A 20,435-nucleotide genomic window follows, 5' to 3' on the forward strand; every position below is an offset into this window, starting at 1 on the left:
TTATTTTGGCCTTGGGTCTCTCTGACGAAAAATACCACTTCATTAATTTCCTTTATATTTCTTATCAGAGAATTGTATTGCTTTAATTATATATTTTTGGTTGGACTGTGGGTCCCTTAAGGAGATCTACTAATCATTGGTGGTTTCCCCTTTGTAATTTACAATAAATTTACCTTATAATTTATTGTGATTTGTTTGGGTCCTTCCCTTTTCTTTTATTTATTGCGTCCTACCCCTAGCGGACGTAATAGAACCATTAATACAGAGTAGCATGTTCAGAATTTTTTTACGTTGACAGGTATTGCAAATGCTTTGTTATATATAGCCACATGTGCTCAGGAGTACCATGGAAAACCGCTGCCACTGACCGTAATCTGCCGCTGCATCAAGAAATTCAACTTTAATCTCTATTTACACAAGGAGAAATCTTTGCATCGCTTGCAAAACTTTAAACATTATCATTTTGGGATAAAAATCTACTTTTATGGAGTGTATTACAGTTATCAAAATTAAAATTTGTTCATATTTACAAAAACAATTAAGTTGGCCAGTGAAACTATTGTAAATATTTTCTTTGTACTTTTGATTTGAATGAAATAAAGATTAAATAGAATGAATAAATCAAATAGTCTTTATTTTATGGCATTTTGCAAGACATCTGCTAAAACTCTAAGAGAGTAATCTAAAATCTAAGTATAATAATCTTCAGAAGTTAAAAGACAAAGGCCTTTGGAGCATGTGATGAGAGCTAGAGAAAATAAGTTTCTTTTTAAAAAGCCAACTGGACCTATATATACTAGAGTTGTCAGATGCACCATTTACAAATATTTTCCATCGCTTGAATTAGCATGAAGTTAAGGCTGGGTAACGTTAACATGACAATGAAATACTACAAATAATATCAGATACATCTTTAGATACAGCAGATCTTAACAGTCTGGTATTTGCAAAGTGATATTTAAGGATTGCTAAGATATGCTGTATATAAAGGTGTAAAACCACAGCCCCATATTTATTTTTTTATCTGATCTTATCTATTGCATCACATGCTCCAAAGGCTTTTGTCCTTTGACTTCTTAAGATTGTTATACTTAGATTTTAGAATGCTCTCTTAGAGTTTTAGCAGAATATATCAAATAATCACAAAGAATAACTCATAATGAATATACTGTATAAATTAATATGAAAAATAAGAAAAATACTGCATAACAACATTGTAAATTTGCCTATACCACATTGGTGGTTTCCCCTTTGTAATTTACAATAAATTTACCTTATAATTTATTGTGATTTGTTTGGGTCCTTTTTGGTCTGATGGCTTGCCGGAAGTCTTTTGTCCCTTTTCTTTTATTTATTGCGTCCTACCCCTAGCGGACGTAATAGAACCATTAATACAGAGTAGCATGTTCAGAATTTTTAACGTTGACAGGTATTGCAAATGCTTTGTTATATATAGCCACATGTGCTCAGGAGTACCATGGAAAACCGCTGCCACTTAACGTAATCTGCCGCTGCATCAAGAAATTCAACTTGAATCTCTATTTACACAAGGAGAAATCTTTACATCGCTTGCAAAACTTTAAACATTATCATTTTGGGATAAAAATCAACTTTTATGGAGTGTATTACAGTTATCAAAATTAAAATTTGTTCATATTTACAAAAACAATTAAGTTGGCCAGTGAAACTATTGTAAATATTTTCTTTGTACTTTTGATTTGAATGAAATAAAGATTAAATAGAATGAATAAATCAAATAGTCTTTATTTTATGGCATTTTGCAAGACATCTGCTAAAACTCTAAGAGAGTAATCTAAAATGTAAGTATAATAATCTTCAGAAGTTAAAAGACAAAGGCCTTTGGAGCATGTGATGAGAGCAAGAGAAAATAAGTTTTTTTTTAAAAGCCAACTGGACCTATATATACTAGAGTTGTCAGATGCACCATTTACAAATATTTTCCATCGCTTGAATTAGCATGAAGTTAAGGCTGGGTAACGTTAACATGACAATGAAATGCAACAGATAATATCAGATACATCTTTAGATACAGCAGATCTTAACAGTCTGGTATTTGCAAAGTGATATTTAAGGATTGCTAAGATATGCTGTATCTAAAGGTCTAAAACCATGGGCCCATATTTATTTTTTTATCTGATCTTATCTATTGCATCACATGCTCCAAAGGCTTTTGTCCTTTGACTTCTTAAGATTGTTATACTTAGATTTTAGATTACTCTCTTAGAGTTTTAGCAGAATATATCAAATAATCATAAAGAATAACTCATAATGAGCTGATAAAATGTAAAAAAAAAACCTAACTTGAATGCAATGTAAGTCGCTTTGGATAAAAGCGTCTGCTAAATGCATAAATGTAAATGTAAATAATGAATGTACATGTAAAATAAGAAAAATACTGCATAACAACATTGTAAATTTGCATATACCACATTTGTACTGCAAAAGCATGAAAGAAAAGTATAACACTTTATTTTGATGGTCCCTTTTGAACATTCTGTTGACAACAAGTAATGATGACGTTAATGAGTCCATCGGCCTCTTGGACCACTTTTAATTCTATCTCCCTGCAATCTTTAAAGGAAGTAATCACAAAACTAAAACCCTCCCCAAGCCCCCATGATATTATACATCCTCGCTACTTGAAGCAAATAATTGATACTGTAGGATCAGGGCTTGTATCTCTACTCAATAAATGTCTGCAATCAGGGTTCATCCCTGATAGTTTAAAAATGGCCACAGTCACCCCTGTGCTAAAGAAACCCTCACTGGATGCTTCTATTTTAGCAAATTTTCGGCCTGTTTCTGTTCTACCTTTCATCTCTAAGGTGATGGAAAAAATTGTCTCTTTACAACTCCAGTCGTTTTTAACTAATAATCACATCTATGAGACTTTTCAATCAGGCTTTAAATCACTGCATAGTACTGAAACTGCCCTTGTAAGAGTTCTTAATGATATTCTAATGGCCACTGATTCTGGTGATTCTGTCATTTTAGTTATGCTGGACCTGTCTTCAGCCTTCGACACTGTTGATCATGCAATTCTCATCTCTCGCTTGGAGTCTTATGTGGGTCTGGGAGGGGCGGTTTTAAATTGGTTCAAATCTTTCCTAACAAATAGAACTTTCTCAATTAAAATAGGAAATTTCTCTTCCTCTTTACGCAAGCTAACCTGTGGTGTACCCCAGGGGTCTGTTCTTGCACCTACTCTCTTTTCTCTCTATCTACTTCCCTTGGGGTCCATCTTTAGGAAACACGGCGTTTCTTTTCATTGTTACGCTGATGATATGCAAATCTATCTGCCTTTGACCACGGAAAAGAAGCATGTTCTTAATAGTTTATCAGCATGTCTGGATGACGTAAAATCATGGCTCTCAAAAAATTTCCTTTTTCTAAATTCAGATAAATCGGAAGTTATTGTTTTTGGCCCCTCTGAAACTAGAACACAAAATATACCTAATCTTGAGTTCTTAAATTTAGCTATTTCATCCCGAGTGCGAAATCTGGGTGTGGAAATGGCTTGAAATTTGACAGACAAATCAGCTCTGTAGTAGGTTCTAGTTTCTTTTATCTTCGATCTCTCTCTAAAATTAAAACCTTTCTTTCTAACGCCTCTCTTGAGGTTGCTATCCATGCCTTTATTACATCTCGGCTGGATTACTGCAACTCTCTATATTACGGTGTTTCAAAGACTCAAATTTCCCGTTTACAAGTCGTTCAAAATGCAGCAGCTAGATTCCTGAAGGGATGTAAAAAATTTGATCATGTTACACCCCTTCTGAGATCTCTACATTGGTTACCTGTTCAGTATAGAATTGAATATAAAATTCTATTACTTGTCTACAAATCTTTAAAGAATCTTGCACCATCTTATCTGACGGACTTACTCCACCCATACACTCCTAAGCGAGGACTTAGATCGGGAAACAAATTCCTCCTTCAGATTCCCAGAACCCGCTTGAAAAAAAAGGGAAATAGAGCCTTTGAAGTGGCTGGCCCCACTCTCTGGAATAATCTCCCGACCCAAATTAAAATGGCTTCCACTTTATCTGAGTTTAAATCTGCTCTCAAAACTCATCTGTTTGTCTCGGCTTTTAACATGTAATTCATCCTGTTTTTATTGTTTCTAAGTGATTATTGATTGTGTTCTTTCTTGTGTATCTATATTGTAATTATTGTACAGCACTTTGGTCGGCTGGCGGCCGTTAGTAAATGTGCTTTAGAAATAAACGGAACTTGAACTTGAACTTGAACAAGTAATGTTGCACCTACATGTCTACTAACCCTTATTAGAGTATTAGTAGACTATCTGATTAATATCTGCTAATTATTTTTTTTTTTATATATATTCTTATTCTAACCCTAACCCTACCAGTCTACTAATACTCCATATACCAACACTCTATTGAGAGCTAGTAGAGATGGATTGCCTGAGGGAAGAAATTGTTTCTGTGTCTGGTCGTTCTGGTTCTCAGAGCTCTGTAGCGTCGACCAGACGGTAACAGTTCAAAAAGGGAGTGTGCTGGATGTGAGGGGTCCAGAGTGATTTTACCAGCCCTTTTGCTCACTCTGGATAAGTACAGTTCTTGGAGAGTGGGGAGGGTTGTACCAATGATTCGCTCAGCAGTCCGGACTACTCTCCGTAGTCTTCTGAGGTCAGATTTGGTAGCTGAGCTGAACCAGACAGTTATTGAAGTGCAGAGGACAGATTCAATGATGGCAGAGTAGAATTGTGTCTGCTGGGCCTTTTTCACAATAGAGTCAATGTGATTGTCCCACTTCAGGTTCTGAGAGATGATGGTGCCCAGGAATCTGAATGACTCCACTGCAGTCACAGTGCTGTTCATGATGGTGAGCCACATGTGGATTTACCAAAGCTTTGCTAACTGCTGTCTGTCTGTCAGGAAGTTGGTGGTCCACTGACAGACGGAGGTGGGGATGGAGAGCTGAGACAGTTTATTCTGAAGGGTGTCCGTGATGATGGCGTTAAAAGCGGAGCTGAAGTCCACAAACAGGATTCTCACATAAGTCCCTAGTCTGTCCAGATGCTGCAGGATGAAGTGCAGTCCCATACTGACAGCATCATCCACAAACCTGTTTGCTCTGTAGGCAAGCTGCAGGGGGTCCAATAAGGGTCCAGTGATGTCCTTCAGATAAGCTAAAACCAGTCTTTCAAATGATTTCATGGCCACAGACGTTAGAGCCACAGGTCTGTAGTCATTAAGTCCTGTTATCTTGGGTTTCTTTGGGATGGGGATGGTGGAGCGTTTGAAGCATGAGGGGACTTCGCACAGCTCCAGTGATCTGTTGAAGATCTGTGTGAAGATGGGGGCCAGCTGATCAGCACAGGTTTTTAGGCAGGATGGTAACACACCGTCTGGGCCTGGTGCTTTCCTTGTTTTGTTCTTTCTGAAGACCTGGCACACATCATCCTCACTGATTTGAATTGTAGGTGTGGGGGAGAGGGGGGTTGCTGGAGGTGTAAATGGTTGTGTGGAGAGGTGTTCAGGGCGTGTGTGGGTTGTTTTTTCAAACCTACAGTAAAAGTCATTCAAATCGTCTGCCAGTTGTTGATTCTCCAGAGTGCTGGGGGACGGTGACTTGTAACTGGTGATATCCTTCATACATTTCCACACTGAAGCAGGAACACTGGAAGATAATTTGTTCCTTAGCTTGTCAGAATAATTCCTCTTTGCCACTCTGATCTCCTTTTCAAGTGTGTGTTTGGCCTGTTTATACAAGACTTTATCCCCCTTTCTGTAAGCATCTTCTTTGGCCTGACGGAGCTGTCTGAGTTTTGCAGTGAACCATGGTTTGTCATTGTTGTAGGTTAAATGAGTCCTGGTAGGAATGCACATATCCTCACAGAAACTGATATATAAAGTTACAGTCTCTGTAAGCTCGTCCAGATCGGTGGCAGCATTTTCAAAAACAGTCCAATCAGTGAGAGAAAAACAGGCTTGTAAATCCCGCTCTGTTTCATTAGTCCATCTTTTAACAGTTCTTAATACAGGTTTTGCAGATTTAAGTTTCTGCCTGTAGGACGGAATAAGATGAACCAAACAGTGATCAGAGAGTCCTAAAGCTGCTCGAGGAACAGAGTGATATGCGTCCTTTATTGCTGCGTAACAGTGATCCAATATATTACTGTCTCTGGTGGGACATGTGATGTGCTTTCTGTATTTTGGCAGTTCGCGGGAGAGATTTGCTTTATTAAAGTCCCTGAGAATGATTAAAACAGAGTCCGGGTGTTGTTGCTCACTCTCTGTGATCATATCAGCGAGTTTCTGTAAAGCTGAGCTCGGTGGAATGTAGACACTCACGAGAATGAATGAGCAGAACTCCCACAGCAAATAGAATGGCTTGCAGTTAATGAAGCGCGTTTCTAGATCAGAACAGTACATCTTCTTTAACACAGTTACACCACCTCTCATTGATGTAAAAGCACGTCCCGCTGCCGCGCGATTTCCCCGTTGATTCCGCGTCCTGATCTGCTCTGATCAGCGTGAAGTTAGGCAGATGTAGTATGCTGTCCGGTATGTCGCCATTTAGCCAGGTTTCCGTGAAACGCAGAGTTAGAAAAATCCTTGTTTGTCCAGGAGAGCAGAAGAAGTTTGTCCGTCTTGTTGGGTAGAAAGTGGAGATTCGGCAGATGGATGCTGGGCAACGGCATTCGGAATCCACGCTGGCGAAGCTTCACGAACGTGCCGTCTCGCTTCCCCCGTCTGCACGTCCTCTTGAAGCGTTTGGCCAGAGCTACGGCTCCGCCAACTACGGTGTCAAGCAAAACGTCCGAGTAGTCAAAATGCGGTAAAAGATTTTGTGGTGTGTTTTGCCGAATGTTCAGCAGGTCATCCCTGGTAAAACTGATGGTATTTGAGTATCAAAAAACAGGAAAAACAAACAAAAACAGTACAAACACTGAAGAGCAATGCACAGTAGCTGCCATCAGCGGCTCCGTCTCGAACATATATATCGAACATACAGTGCCCTCCAAAAGTATTGGAACAGTAAGGCCAATTCCTTTATTTTTGCTGTAGACTGAAAACATTTGGGGTTGACATCAAAATATGAATATGAGATGAGAGATTCACATTTCAGCTTTTATTTACAGGTATTTTCATCTGGATCTGATACACAACTTAGCACCTTTTTTTTGAACCCACCCATGTTTCATGTTACCAAAAGTATTGGAACAGATAGAATAAACATAGATTAAAGTGAAAAAGACTTAATATTTAGTTGCAAATCCTTTGCTTTCAATAACTGAATCAAGCCTGTGACTAATTGACATCACCAAACCTTTGCATTCTTCTTTTGTGATGCTTTTCCAGGCTTTCACCGCAGCCTCTTTCAGTTTTGGGGGATTACTCCCTTCAGTCTCTTCTTTAGCAGGTAAAATGCATACTCTACAGGGTTTAAGTGTGGAGATTGACTTGGCCAGTCTAAAACCTTCCACTTCTTGACCCTGATGAACTCCTTTGTTGTTTTGGCACTATGTTTTGGGTCATTATCTTGCTGCATGATGAAGGATCTACCTATCAGTTTGGTTGCATCTTTCTGGAAATTGTCAGAAAAAAATATTTCTGTAGACGTCTGAGTTAATTTTGCTGCTGCCATCATGTGTTACATCATTAATGAAGATTAATGAGCCTATCCCAGAAGAAACGATGAAAGATTGTGATACCTTCAATCCTGCCCTCTGGAGGTTGTTGCTGATGTCACTAACAGTTGTTTTAGGGTCTTTCTTTACAGCTGTCATGATGTTTCTGTAATCAACTGCAGATGTTTTCCTTGATCTACCTGTTTGAGGTGTGTTCCTTAGTACACCACTGGTTTCTTTCTTCCTCAGGAGATTCCAAATGGTTGTACTTGCCATTGCCAGTGTTTGTGCAATGGTTTGATTGATTTTTCATCTTCTCTCAGCTTCACAATTGCTCGTTTTTCACTCATAGACACCTCTCTGGTTTTCATGTTGGTTACACGTCTAACTAACTATAAATGCAGTCTGCACGGATCTGAAACTGAGCGCAGACATTCAGTGCTATTTATTGTTTGAACACACCAGGGCAACAAAACACACCTGTCAGTCACATGTTCCAATACTTTTGGTAAAATTAAAAATGGGTGGGTTCAAACAAAAGGTGCTATCTTCTAAGTTGTGTATCAGATCCAGATGAAAATACCTGTAAATAAAAACTGAAATGTTAATCTCTCATCTCATATTCATCTTTTGATGTCAAACCCAAATGTTTACAGTCTACAGTAAAAATAAAGGAATTGGCCTTACTGTTCCAATACTTTTGGAGGGCACTGTATATAAACCTGCAACTTGCAGAAAATCATAAAGATGGTCAAAAGAATGAAATTTTGCACCTCCAATTTTATACTAGTGTCCAGATTAGAGTTTGTCATGTTGGAAATAACATCTTAATTTCTCTCAGGTTTGTGGTCCAACCATACCTAAGAACTGTGATGTAACCACTTACAACGGCATGTGCTTTAAAATCAGTTCAGAAAATGTTGTAAGCAAATCTGTGCCAAGGACTCTGAGAGGTATTTGTATTGTGACAAATCAATCTTCATAGTGTATATGACACGATTATCACTGCCGAGCAGTTTCAGATTGATGAAAATATGATGCAGTTCTTTTTTCCTCCAACCTCAGAATGCCCAACATCCCAGATTGATATTGCTTTTTTAATGGATGGATCTGGAAGTGTATATAATGTGGATTTTATCAAGATGAAGGCTTTTGTTATAGAAATGATCAAAAGTTTTATAGACCATGATACACAGGTAGGATGATCAATGCTTTTATTATGTTCTAGATTATATATGATTTTAACACCAATTTTACAACTAGGAACTAAATCTATCTATCTGTCTTACAGTTTGCCATTGCACAGTTTTCTACAGATTGTGAAATTCATTACAAGTTTCAACAAGTCAAAAACGCCCAGGCTTGGGAAAATGCAGTGACTCAGATACGTCAAGAGTATGGATCGACTGAAACCGCAACAGCTATAACAAAACTTGTGTAAGACATGCTTTCTGATATTTCATTAAAACTAACAGAATTAATTAATTAAAAGAATGCAATTAAAAAAAAAATTAAGACCAAGAATTATATTAACATATATGATACAGTTATACAACTTAATATCTTATACAGTTGCATCATTATTCTGTACTATTTTCCATTAAACAGGAAGGAGCTATTCAATAGTAAAGGAGGTGCAAGACCATCAGCCAGCAAAATTCTGGTTGTTATCACAGATGGTGAATCAACTGATAGTTTCTTGACTGAAGCTGTTCAACAAGCACAAGCAAAACATATAACACGATATGCTATTGGGGTAAGATCAATATGTTGCATTTCCTTATGTACAGTATTTGTCTTGAAAAAGATTTGAAGTTTTCAAAATGATTTTGTTCGCTGTGTAAATTAAATTTAGGTAAAATTGAAATTCTGTCATCATTTACTTGCACCCAATGTCATTACAAACCTGTATGACTCACTTTCTTCTGAAGGTTATTTTTAAATATTTTTTTTTTTATCTTGTCCATAAAATAAAAGTCATTTGGAATGATATGAGGTTGAATGAATGATGCCAGAAGTTAAAAACATTATATTTATGGGGAGTTATCCCTACTTTGAATTTTTATTAGGTTGGCAATGCTTTTGATAATGACAGAGCAACAAGGGAGCTGGAGATTATTGCATCTTTACCCACCAATAAGCATGTGTTCAAAGTAACTGACTTTGATGCACTGGAAAGTATTCGTGAGCAGCTCAAAGAGAACATTATTGCCATTGAAGGTATGTTTGCAGAGGAAATAAAAATAAATAATGACTGAAAGAATGTTTACATTTTACAGTTATCAGCTGTTATGTGAGTTCAGGTACCATGTGCATTGAGTTGATATAATAATAATAATAATCAACTTGCTTCTTTTATTGGCTAGGAACCCAGACCACTGGTGATTCATCTCGGATGGAGTTTGCACAGGATGGGTTTAGTGCAGCATTAACATCAAATGTATTTATATTACCTTACACCAAACTTAAAAATATGAAAATTAAAAATATGAAATACATACAGTGGGTATAGAAAATAATAAAATTTGGTTGCTTTGCAGCCTGAAATAAAGACGGACACAGTTTTTGTTTTATCCAGCTGTATTTACTCAGTGCAACTTATAACATCCAAGTGAAAAATATATTGTCAAGCTTGTCTTGTGTTTTGTTCCCCTTGTGCTCTCTTATGCCCTTATTTGGTCCTTCCTGTTTCCTGTCCTCGTTTAGTTCCTATTATGTTCATTTGTTCCAGCTGTGTTTTAGTGTTCTTAAGCCCTATTTTTTCTTGTCTTGATTGTCCGGTATTGTACGTCAAACCCCCTTGCTACATGTGTGTTTTCTGCTTGTTACCTGTGTGGCTTTATTTGGATGAATAAAGACAATTGAATGTGAATCTCATTCGTCTCCACACTCTGACAGATATAGCATCAACATGTCAGAATTAAATAATAAATAAATAAAAAGTTCAAGTTTATTTGTATAGCGCTTTTTACGATATAAATCGTTGCAAAGCAGCTCTACGGGAAATTAGTTTTCCACAATATATTTATATTTTGCAGAAACTGAATATATTTAACTTATGACAAAATTTGGTAATTCTGTATGTTGTCTGAGCGTTGGCATCCTCTGAGGTCATCTGAGGGGTTGGCATCATCTCTTCTCAGGTGTTTGGTCATCTCAGATCATTTAAGGGTTGGATCCAGACTGAAGCTTCTGTAATTTCTAGTTAATAATGTTAATCCCGTGGCAGAAACAGAGAAACAAATAGAGACATTATTAGCGTGGCTGCTGTTCCATCTAAACAAAAATGATTTGTTCAACACAAGCTACAGAATAATAATGTACATTTGATCAGATATAACTGCAGTACAAGATTATAAAATGCATTATGTGAATGCTTGGCTAAAGAGATGTGTCTTTAATCTAGATTTAAACAGAGAGAGTGTGTCTGAACCCCGAACGTTATCAGGAAGGCTATTCCAGAGTTTGGGAGCCAAATGTGAAAAATCTCTACCTCCTTTAGTGGACTTTGCTATCCTAGGTACTACCAAAAGTCCAGAGTTTTGCGACCTTAGGGAGCGGGTTGGATTGTAGCGTGGTAGAAGACAAGTTAGGTACACAGGAGCTAAATCATTTAGGGCCTTATAAGCCCCTTTCACACAGAGATTCCTGAAAATACACGGGTAGTGTGTTCCGGTAATTGTTCCCGGATTGTTAGATTTTGGTTCATTCACACTGCCAGTGATTTTCCGGAATCTGTGCGTGCGTTCACACACAACCCGTAAAGATCCCGTAAAGACACTTGACATTTCATGTGACGTGTATAATGCGCCGCGCACCATTTCACTAAACTGGCAAACGATTTCAGCTTCAGCGCGGATAGTGAGGAGCGCCGATCGCTGCTTCATTCCAGTTTACACATTTTTCGTTGGTTAAATGTTGATCTGCCTTCAAAACACCTGCTAAAAGAGTCGCAAGATAACGTGCGTCATCAGCCCTTACGGCATTGGTTCTGGCTTTTGTTCACACAACGCTCGTTCCGGGACTGAACCCGGCAATGTTACTAGGTCCCCAACCCGGGATCAATCCCGGAAACAATCCCGGGACGTGGTTGCATTCACACAGAAGGCACTCCGGCAATTTTCGGGATCAACGTGCAGTGTGAAAGGGGCTATAGGCAAGTAATAATATTTTGTAAATGATACGGAACTGAATAGGTAGCCAGTGCAGAGACTGTAAAATTGGAGTAATATGATCATATTTTCTTGACCTGGTAAGAACCCTAGCCACTGCATTTTGGACTATCTGTAGCTTGTTTATTGAAGATGCAGGACAACCACCTAGCAGTGCATTACAATAGTCCAGTCTAGAGGTCATGAATGCACAAACTATCTTTTCTGCATCAGAAACAGGTAGCATGTTTAGTACATCCGTCTAGTTGCAAATTGTAATCCAAGAGATTCTGTGTACTGTTTTTTGGTCCAATAAGTAATATCTCGGTCTTATCTGTATTTAATAGGAGGAAATTATTGTTCATCCAATCTTTTAAATTTTTTACACAGTCTATTAGCTTAGATAGTTTAGAAGTTTCATCTGGTCTTGTTGAGATATATAGTTGAGTATCATCAGCATAACAATGAAAACTCATCCCGTATTTTCTAATAATATTACCAAGGGGCAAAATGTATATTGAAAATAGCAGAGTACCTAGGACAGATCCTTGTGGTACTCCATACTTTACTGGTGATAATTGAGATGTCTTCCCATTTAAATGAACAAAGTGGTAGCGATCGGACAGGTAGGATCTAAACCATCTTAAAGCCTGCCCTTGAATACCAGTATAGTTTTGTAATCGATCTATGAGTATGTCATGGTCTATAGTGTCGAACGCAGCACTAAGATCAAGTAATACTAGCAATGAGATGCAGCCTTGGTCTGACACAAGAAGCAAGTCATTTGTAATTTTAACAAGTGCAGTTTCTGTGCTATGGTGAGGCCTGAAACCTGACTAAAATTCTTCATAGAGATCATTTTTTTGCAAGAAGGAGCACAATTGAGCAGACACAACTTTTTCTAAAATTTTAGACATAAACGGAAGATTTGAAATGGGTCTGTAATTTGCCAGTTCACTAGAATCTAGTTGTGGTTTCTTAATAAGAAGCTTAATAACCGCCAGCTTGAATGGTTTTGGGACGTGGCCTAAAGATAACGATGAGTTAATAATATTGAGAAGTGGTTCTTCTGCTACAGGTAACAACTCTTTCAGTAGTTTAGTGGGTACAGGATCTAATAAACATGTTGTTGGTTTAGATGCACTGATAAGTTTATTTAGCTCTTCCTGTGCTATAGTTGTAAAGCACTGCAGTTTTACTTTGGGTGTGATGAATGAAACTGAAATACTAAACACCGTAGAATCTGCATTTGTTATTGTATATCTGATGTGTATTTTATCAGTGAAGAAATTCATAAAGTCATTACTATTAAAGTGTGAGGGAATATTTAGATCGGGTGGCGTCTGTTTATTTGTTAATCTAGCCACTGTGCTAAATAAAAACCTTGGATTGTTTTGGTTAGCCCTGGGATCTTTTAGAGCCTGTCTGTTGCTGGACATACTGTTTTTCCACGCAATTCTAAAAACTTCCAAGTTAGTTTTTCTCCATTTGCGCTAATGATTATGAGTTTCTTTCTTATGGGTATAACTGTTGTACCATGGCGCGATACGTTTTTCTCTAACCTTTTTCATTGATTCATTGATTTTATTTATTTTTCCGGACATGTTGGTGTTATATCTTTCATTGGATGTTATAAATTGCACTGAGTAAATACAGCTGGATAAAACAAAAACTGTCTGTCTTAATTTCAGGCTGCAAAGCAACAATATATGATTAGTTTAAAGGGGGAGATTATTTTTTTTATACCCACTGTAGGTTAGAATTACACAAAAAATTGTAATAAAGAAATAAAAACCAATTGGAAATCTGAAAAAAAAAAAAAAATGCTGTGGGATTTACATTTTCACTTTTCACTATGTAAAATTTTCACTTTGCTAGTAATTTTCAGAAATAAATACAAAGAAGCACAAGTAACACATTGAATTACCATGAAAAGAAGTAGAAAGACTGAAATAGTATTTTCTTGTAAAACATACTCAAGTAATATTTATAAAAAATATATATATACTGTATATTTTTTCAGTGTATTACTTAAATTGCGGTCTTTACTGTTCTGTTTAATTCAAGCATTTGCGTGCTGTTCATACACGTGCTGTACCCCTCCATAGTTATAACATGATTATTTTGCTGTCGTAGGTAACCACTAGCATTGTTAGCACTGCTTTTAACCCCACATTGGTGCCAAAATTATGCAGTGTGAATTACTTCGATGTTACGACTAGACGCTTAGGAGCAAACACCCAGTCTTGTGCCTTATATTCACATGCTGTCGACAGTAACGGAAAGACTATAATAAATTATATTAAATTATATTATAATAAATCGTCATTTCAGTGTTTGAATGGAAAAATTTCCAATGGTGGCAGAAAACATGTGAGTTTGAATGGAATTGGATGCTTGTAATGCAAGCAGCTTATCATTCCTCTAATATTATGCACTCAGACAGATATAATAATGACTGCAGTGGGAGCTTTCCAGTGGAAGGGTGGATATCAGCTGTACACACAAAATGATAAGTTAAATGCCTTTCAAGCTGGAAGTGAGCATGACAGTTATTTAGGTAAGATCTCTTCTTTAACTGTGTATATCAAAATGTAACCAGCCAAATACATCAGAATATTTTAGTCTATTTTATTTACAGGTTATTCCTTGGCAATAGCGACAATGCTCGGAGCAAAGTATGCAGTAATGGGAGCACCAAGACACAAGCATAAGGGACAAGTGACTGTTTCAAGAATTGATAATCAGAGCAATTTAAAGCAACTGGATCCACCTAAGGTTATAAAACTAATATTTGTGTTAAATATTAGTATATTGCACAAGCAAGTGAAAGTAAGTAAGCCCGTATGTTAAACTATATATCTTTATATCTTTTCTCAGCCTCAGATTGGCTCATATTTTGGAGCTGAGGTTTGTGTGGTGGATTTGAACAGTGACTCCAGAACAGACCTCCTGTTGGTATCGGCACCAATGTACATGGAGCCTGACCGGGAGGGCAAAGTGTTTGTTTACACCTTCAGTCAGTTGGTAAGTGATGGGGATTAAATGTTTTAGATCGTTTATAAAATCACTTCTGATTTAAGTTTAGATATTTGATTTGCTTGTTTGTTTACTTCTCTCTCTGGTCTGTCTTTGTAGTCGAACATCATTTTTTCGGGTATGGTGCTGGGGGGAATGGCAGGTCAGAGGGGTCGGTTCGGCTCTTCTTTGGCCAGTCCAGCAGATCTGAATGGTGATGGTTACATGGATGTGCTTATTGGAGCTCCTTTAGAGGAGGACGGACAGGGCAGCATCTACATCTTCAATGGAGGAGCATATCAAATAAATCCCACATATTCACAGGTGCGATGGGTGGGAAAAGAGCTAATAAGAAAAAAAAACTTATTAACAGTTAAACCCGCTGTTTTCACAAATAGGATAAAAACACGTTCTGTTTTTGTTGTTGTGAGAACTATTAGATGTTTAACTTTTATATTTGCAAAAAGTTATTTAAAATTAAGTATTTTTTCCCCACTGATAATAGATTTGACTAAAATTCATCAAGCACAATCATTATTGAACCCTGTTACCCAAGCTGTCGTAAGACAAAAAAAAATTTAACAAATCATTTTCTTTAATGTACTGGAAATAATTATATCAATAACTCCAGAGGAACATTCCAAGTGTTTTTTGTCAAAACACACAACAACAAATATCCCGTTGAACACTGGTTGTGGTCAGTGCCTATTATAACGGCAACTGTTTTTCTGTTTTACCTGAAGACCCGCCATTCTGAAATCCTCTGTGTCTTATTCTCCCCCTTTCCTTCACTGTATGTGATGACAGAGGATTGCTGGGTCATCTGTACGACCAGGTTTGCGGTTCTTTGGGATTTCACTGAGTCAGTCCTCTCTAGACCAGAGCAGAGACAGCCTTCCTGATATTGCTGTTGGGACCATGGGAGCAGTTCTGCTTCTCAGGTGTGTTTTTGTTTTATAAAGAACTCTAAATATACAAAACTACCGATTCAGGCATGATCATTCATATGTGTTATATGTGAATCATTCAGGTCCAGACCCATCATGCATTTGGAAACCAAAGTAACTTACAACGCATCCAAAATACCAACCGGTGAAACAGAGCAGTCACTGAAAAACACCATGAGAGTGTGCTTCACCATGAGTCCATACAGACACAGCATAAGAGGTTTATCCAAAATTACAACTATTCTTTGATGTTGTGAAGTGTGTAAAGTCAATGTGCAGATAGTTTCACCTGTGCCAGTTTAAACTGCAGGGACAACTATAAATTTACTGTCTCTGTGGTGTCCCGAAATATTTACATGATAATGCCAACTCAGCAGCATTGGCTCAACCAATGGCATGAATTTGGGGGCAGGACTATTGGTTGGACCAACCGATGGCATAAGGGGGCCTGTTCAGGAACCCTGTCTGAAAAAACTGACTTTTGTTGATGATGAACTAGTGGCATAGACTTAAGCTTTAAACAGTTTTTAAAAAGTTTTATTCAATCTGAGAGAATTCATTTAAGTAGACAAAATGATCAGAGTCAGTGGCAGATATGAATAAAAATTTGGGGTCAATATTTTTTATTTATTTATCTGGAAATAAATTAATAAGTAAAAACAATAAATGTCATAATAAAATGCACTTTAAATATATTTTTTAATTGCAATAATATGTCACAATATTGTTGTTTTTACTGTAATGATTGCAAACATGGTACTGTATTTATATAATAAATATGTTCAAAATATTATGTCTGACTTAAACAGTACTACATTTTTAAAAGTTAAATATTTTAAAAATTGAAAACAAAATTGAAAACAAAGAAAATGTCCTCTGTGTATTACTTTGGCTGATTTTTATTTTATTATTATGTTTTTTTATATATATAAGACTGTTTTATGTTTATTATCTAGACTTAACAGCAAATATTAATTACACAATAATTCTGGATGCCAAGCGACAGAAATATCGAGCATATTTCTCACCCAAAAACCGCTTCAACAATTACATGATGAACATTAGGTTTAATGAAGAAACTTGCAAAAGTCATCCTTTCCTTATAGACGTAAGTCTGAAAGATTTTTTTTCATACTTTCAAATATCAGAGTCTGTTATTCTGGCTGCATAAAATAATGTTTATGAATGGGAATAATAAAGTGTTGTACTTTTGGCAACAATGTGCCAACACAAACTGAAAAATCATGATTTTATGGTACGTCTATCTTATATGTATCCCATCAGGCTTTCTCAGAAGATGCTCTGAACCCTTTGTCCAATCAATTAACATTCACTTTTGAGGGACTACCATCTGCCACATTGCAAAACATAAGGCCAATACTGCTGCCGGGGATAAAGACCACCACAGACCACAATGTAAGGGAAGGCATACCAATCTCTACAATTTCTAATTGCAATGTCACATATATATTTCATATGTAATGTTAAAGGGATTGCTTGCCATTATTAACTGTACATCACCTGTATGACTTTCTTTCTTTCTGTTAGTAGATAAGTAGATATTTTGAAAAATGTCTATGCTTGCCCTTACAATGAAACTCTATGAGGTTCAGTGTCATTTTGGACCTTATTAACTTTTATTATGGATGAGCTGAAACATTCTTCAAAATGTTACATATCTGTGCATTGCAAAAGTATGGGAATCTTTGTTTTAATATCTGGTTTGAGCCCATTTTGCAGCAATAACTGCAGGTAAAGTTTCTCGTAACTGCTGATCAGTCCTGCATAAACACTTGTAGGAGTTTTAGCCCATTCCTCAGTACAGAACCGCTTCAACTGTGTCATGTTGGTGGGTTTCCTCCTATTAACTGCTTGCTTCAGGTCTTTCCACAACATTTCGGTTGGATTAAGGTCTTTGACTGTGCCATTCCAAAACATGAACGTCTTCTTTAACAATTATTGGGTAAAAATGTTTTGTGTCATTGTCTTGCTGCATGGCCCGTTTTCCCTTGATATTCAGTTCTCAGGCAGATATCCTGACATTTTCCTTCAGAATTTGCTGGTATAATTCCAAATTCATTGTTCCATCAATGATGGCAAGCAGCCCTGGCCTAGATGCAGCTAAACAGGCCCAAACCATGATACTACCACCATCATGTTTCACAGATTAGATACGTTTCTTATGCTGGAATGCAATGTGTTCTTTTCTCCAAACGTAATACTTCTCATTTAAAACAAAAAAAAATTATATTTTGGTCTGATCTATCCGCAAAACTTCTCCAGTAGCCCTCTGCCTTGTCCACATGATTTTTAGCTAGCTGCAGACAGGCAGCGATTGTTCTTTTTGGAAAGCAGCGACTTTCTTATTGCAACTCTGCCATGCCCATCATGGTTGTTCAGTGTTCTATTGATGGTGGACACGTGAACATTAACATTAGCCCTTTAGTTACTTAGAATTTAGCATGGGTTCCTTTGCAACCTCGTGGAATATTACACATCTTGATTTTGGAGTGATCTTTGTTGGTAGGCCACTCCTGGGGAGGGTAACAGTGGTCTTGACTTTCCTCCATTAGACATCTGTCTGTTGACTTCTTGGTAAAGTCCAAACTCTTTAGAGGTGGTTTTCTAAACGTTTCCAGCCCGATGAGCAACTGCAGTTGTTTTTCTGTGGTCCTCAGAGATCTCCTTTGTTTTTTGCCATGATTCACTTCCACAAACATGATTTTTGAACTTTGATAGATCCCTGTTCTTTAAATAAAATAGGGCAGTCAATGACACAGAATGGATGGACTCTCAGTTCACCTTCAAATTAACAGCTAATCCTAGAGATTCCCATACTTTTACAACATACACACACATGTAACACTGGATCATTTTCTCAATAAATAAATGAAAAAGAAAATATTTTTGTTTCATTTGTTTAAATGGGGCCTCTGTAAATCTGATGATGTTTTGGGTTATGCAGAAATAGAAAACTGTAAAGGGTTCACAAATTTTTAAGCAGCACTGTATGTCTAAATATATTAACTATATATCTAGTGTAATATGTGATTTAGTTTTTTTATGATTTAAGAATTTTTTTTTCATCTTAATATCTTCATTCCACAGCTGGACTTTGAGATAAATTGTGGACATGATGACATTTGTGTGGATGACCTCAGGATGGATTTCGATTTCTCTGGGTGAGCAAATATTTACGTTTAGCTATTCTGTATTATATTAAAGAATGACACAAATAAATTTGCAAATAATAACATTACTTGTGCTTTACTTGTACAAAATCAAAGGCAATATTCCATGGTAAGAATCAACATAACAGTGTGCTCTATACACTAAAAACACCAGACTATGAACTGAGGGAACTGAAGGTCTCAAATACACAGGGAAACAAACCCAGTGCAAAACAGGTGTTCTCTAATTAGTAACGTCTCGGTTACTTATGTAACCCTCGTTCCCTGATGGAGTTATGTCGTGACGACATTAGGGGATTCACTTGGGAGCCCCAATCATCTCTGACTTTAAGAGAAAACGCCAATGAATATTGGCTAGTGGATTTTGCATACCTGAGCAACTCCCCATGCATACGGGTATAAATAGGCGACAGGTGCATCTACTCATCAGTTTTTCCGCTGAGAAGCCGAGAACGTGTCCTTGGCACCCAGCGATGGTTCAAGATTGTGGCATGGGGACATAACGTCTCCGTTGCAGACGGACAGCCGTAACCGAGACGTTCCCTACCTTATGGCATTGCAAATTTTGACAAGCAAGCATGTGACAGACAAATGCCATGCAAAGGTCGTAACCTTCCCATCGCCCCAGCGCAAATTCGCTGACCTTGGTACCCACAGGGACCACAGGTGAGTACATCACTGCTGGAGATAGCCAAGCCGCTGTTCCTTTCACCACAGAATTTAGAAGGGATTTCGACCTTCAACAAAAGATTGCTTCAAGTCTTTCCTATTTGTTTTTACAGCTTGGCAGTAAGGATGGGGAAGCAAGCCTTCCGGAGAAGGGCGCTACGGAGGCCACATTCTGCCCGAAGGGAGGTAACATGTGGAGACACTGATATGGACTGACCCAGGCCTGGGGCAGTACTACATACGAAATGGGACTCTGAGGCAGATCCTACCTAGGAGTAGAGAGGAGAGCTGTCAACAGAGCCAGACAGAGTGCTCTGTCAAAGGGAAGACACGGGTTTACAGAGGGGGAAACCTTACCGTGGAAGATTACACATATGGGATTGCCCATAGGGAATCAAACCATATGGACACCTAGCCCAGTATAAGTCCTGACTGGAGACCCGGGCGAGCTAACACCAGTACTGGGCCTGGTGTCAGACTGCTCCACCCAGTCCCCACCAGGGTTCGCCATCCGGGGAACTCTACTGGAGGAGGAAAAAGGCGCTCACATCCCCGGGTGAGGGGGAATGGCGCAGCAAGTATGACACGGGCCAACTCTTCCCGCCACTTACCTGTACACACGGGACGAAACTGGCTCCACGCAGAGACTGAAATCTCACAAAGGTGTTTGGTGTCACCCAGCTCGCAGCTCTGCAGATGTCTGCCAGAGAGGCGCCATGCGCCAGGCATAGGAGGAAGCAACACTCTGTGTGGAGTGAGCCCTCACCCCCAGGGGACATGGCTCGCCTTGAGATAGGTATGCCAAGGCGATGGTATCCACGATCCAGTGGGCCAACCT

The 20,435-nt window shown here is 37.9% G+C and overlaps 1 protein-coding gene across 1 annotated transcript in view; it reads left to right on the forward strand.

Moving 5' to 3' along the window:
• LOC306857515 (integrin alpha-M-like) overlaps nucleotides 1-20,435 on the forward strand; it is a 39,800-nt gene that overhangs the window by 11,639 nt on the left and 7,726 nt on the right. Inside the window, exons 6-20 of the mRNA XM_079397494.1 lie at nucleotides 8,463-8,574; nucleotides 8,687-8,817; nucleotides 8,913-9,058; nucleotides 9,230-9,377; nucleotides 9,691-9,841; nucleotides 9,988-10,061; nucleotides 14,215-14,332; nucleotides 14,414-14,550; nucleotides 14,653-14,799; nucleotides 14,911-15,114; nucleotides 15,598-15,731; nucleotides 15,821-15,957; nucleotides 16,694-16,845; nucleotides 17,022-17,153; nucleotides 18,846-18,919. Of these exons, the coding sequence (XP_079253620.1) occupies nucleotides 8,463-8,574; nucleotides 8,687-8,817; nucleotides 8,913-9,058; nucleotides 9,230-9,377; nucleotides 9,691-9,841; nucleotides 9,988-10,061; nucleotides 14,215-14,332; nucleotides 14,414-14,550; nucleotides 14,653-14,799; nucleotides 14,911-15,114; nucleotides 15,598-15,731; nucleotides 15,821-15,957; nucleotides 16,694-16,845; nucleotides 17,022-17,153; nucleotides 18,846-18,919 (1,997 nt within the window). The remainder of the gene's footprint in view (nucleotides 1-8,462; nucleotides 8,575-8,686; nucleotides 8,818-8,912; nucleotides 9,059-9,229; nucleotides 9,378-9,690; nucleotides 9,842-9,987; nucleotides 10,062-14,214; nucleotides 14,333-14,413; nucleotides 14,551-14,652; nucleotides 14,800-14,910; nucleotides 15,115-15,597; nucleotides 15,732-15,820; nucleotides 15,958-16,693; nucleotides 16,846-17,021; nucleotides 17,154-18,845; nucleotides 18,920-20,435) is intronic.

The sequence above is a fragment of the Barbus barbus genome (assembly GCF_936440315.1).
Source record: "Barbus barbus genome assembly, chromosome: 38".
Classification (NCBI taxonomy): domain Eukaryota; kingdom Metazoa; phylum Chordata; class Actinopteri; order Cypriniformes; family Cyprinidae; genus Barbus; species Barbus barbus.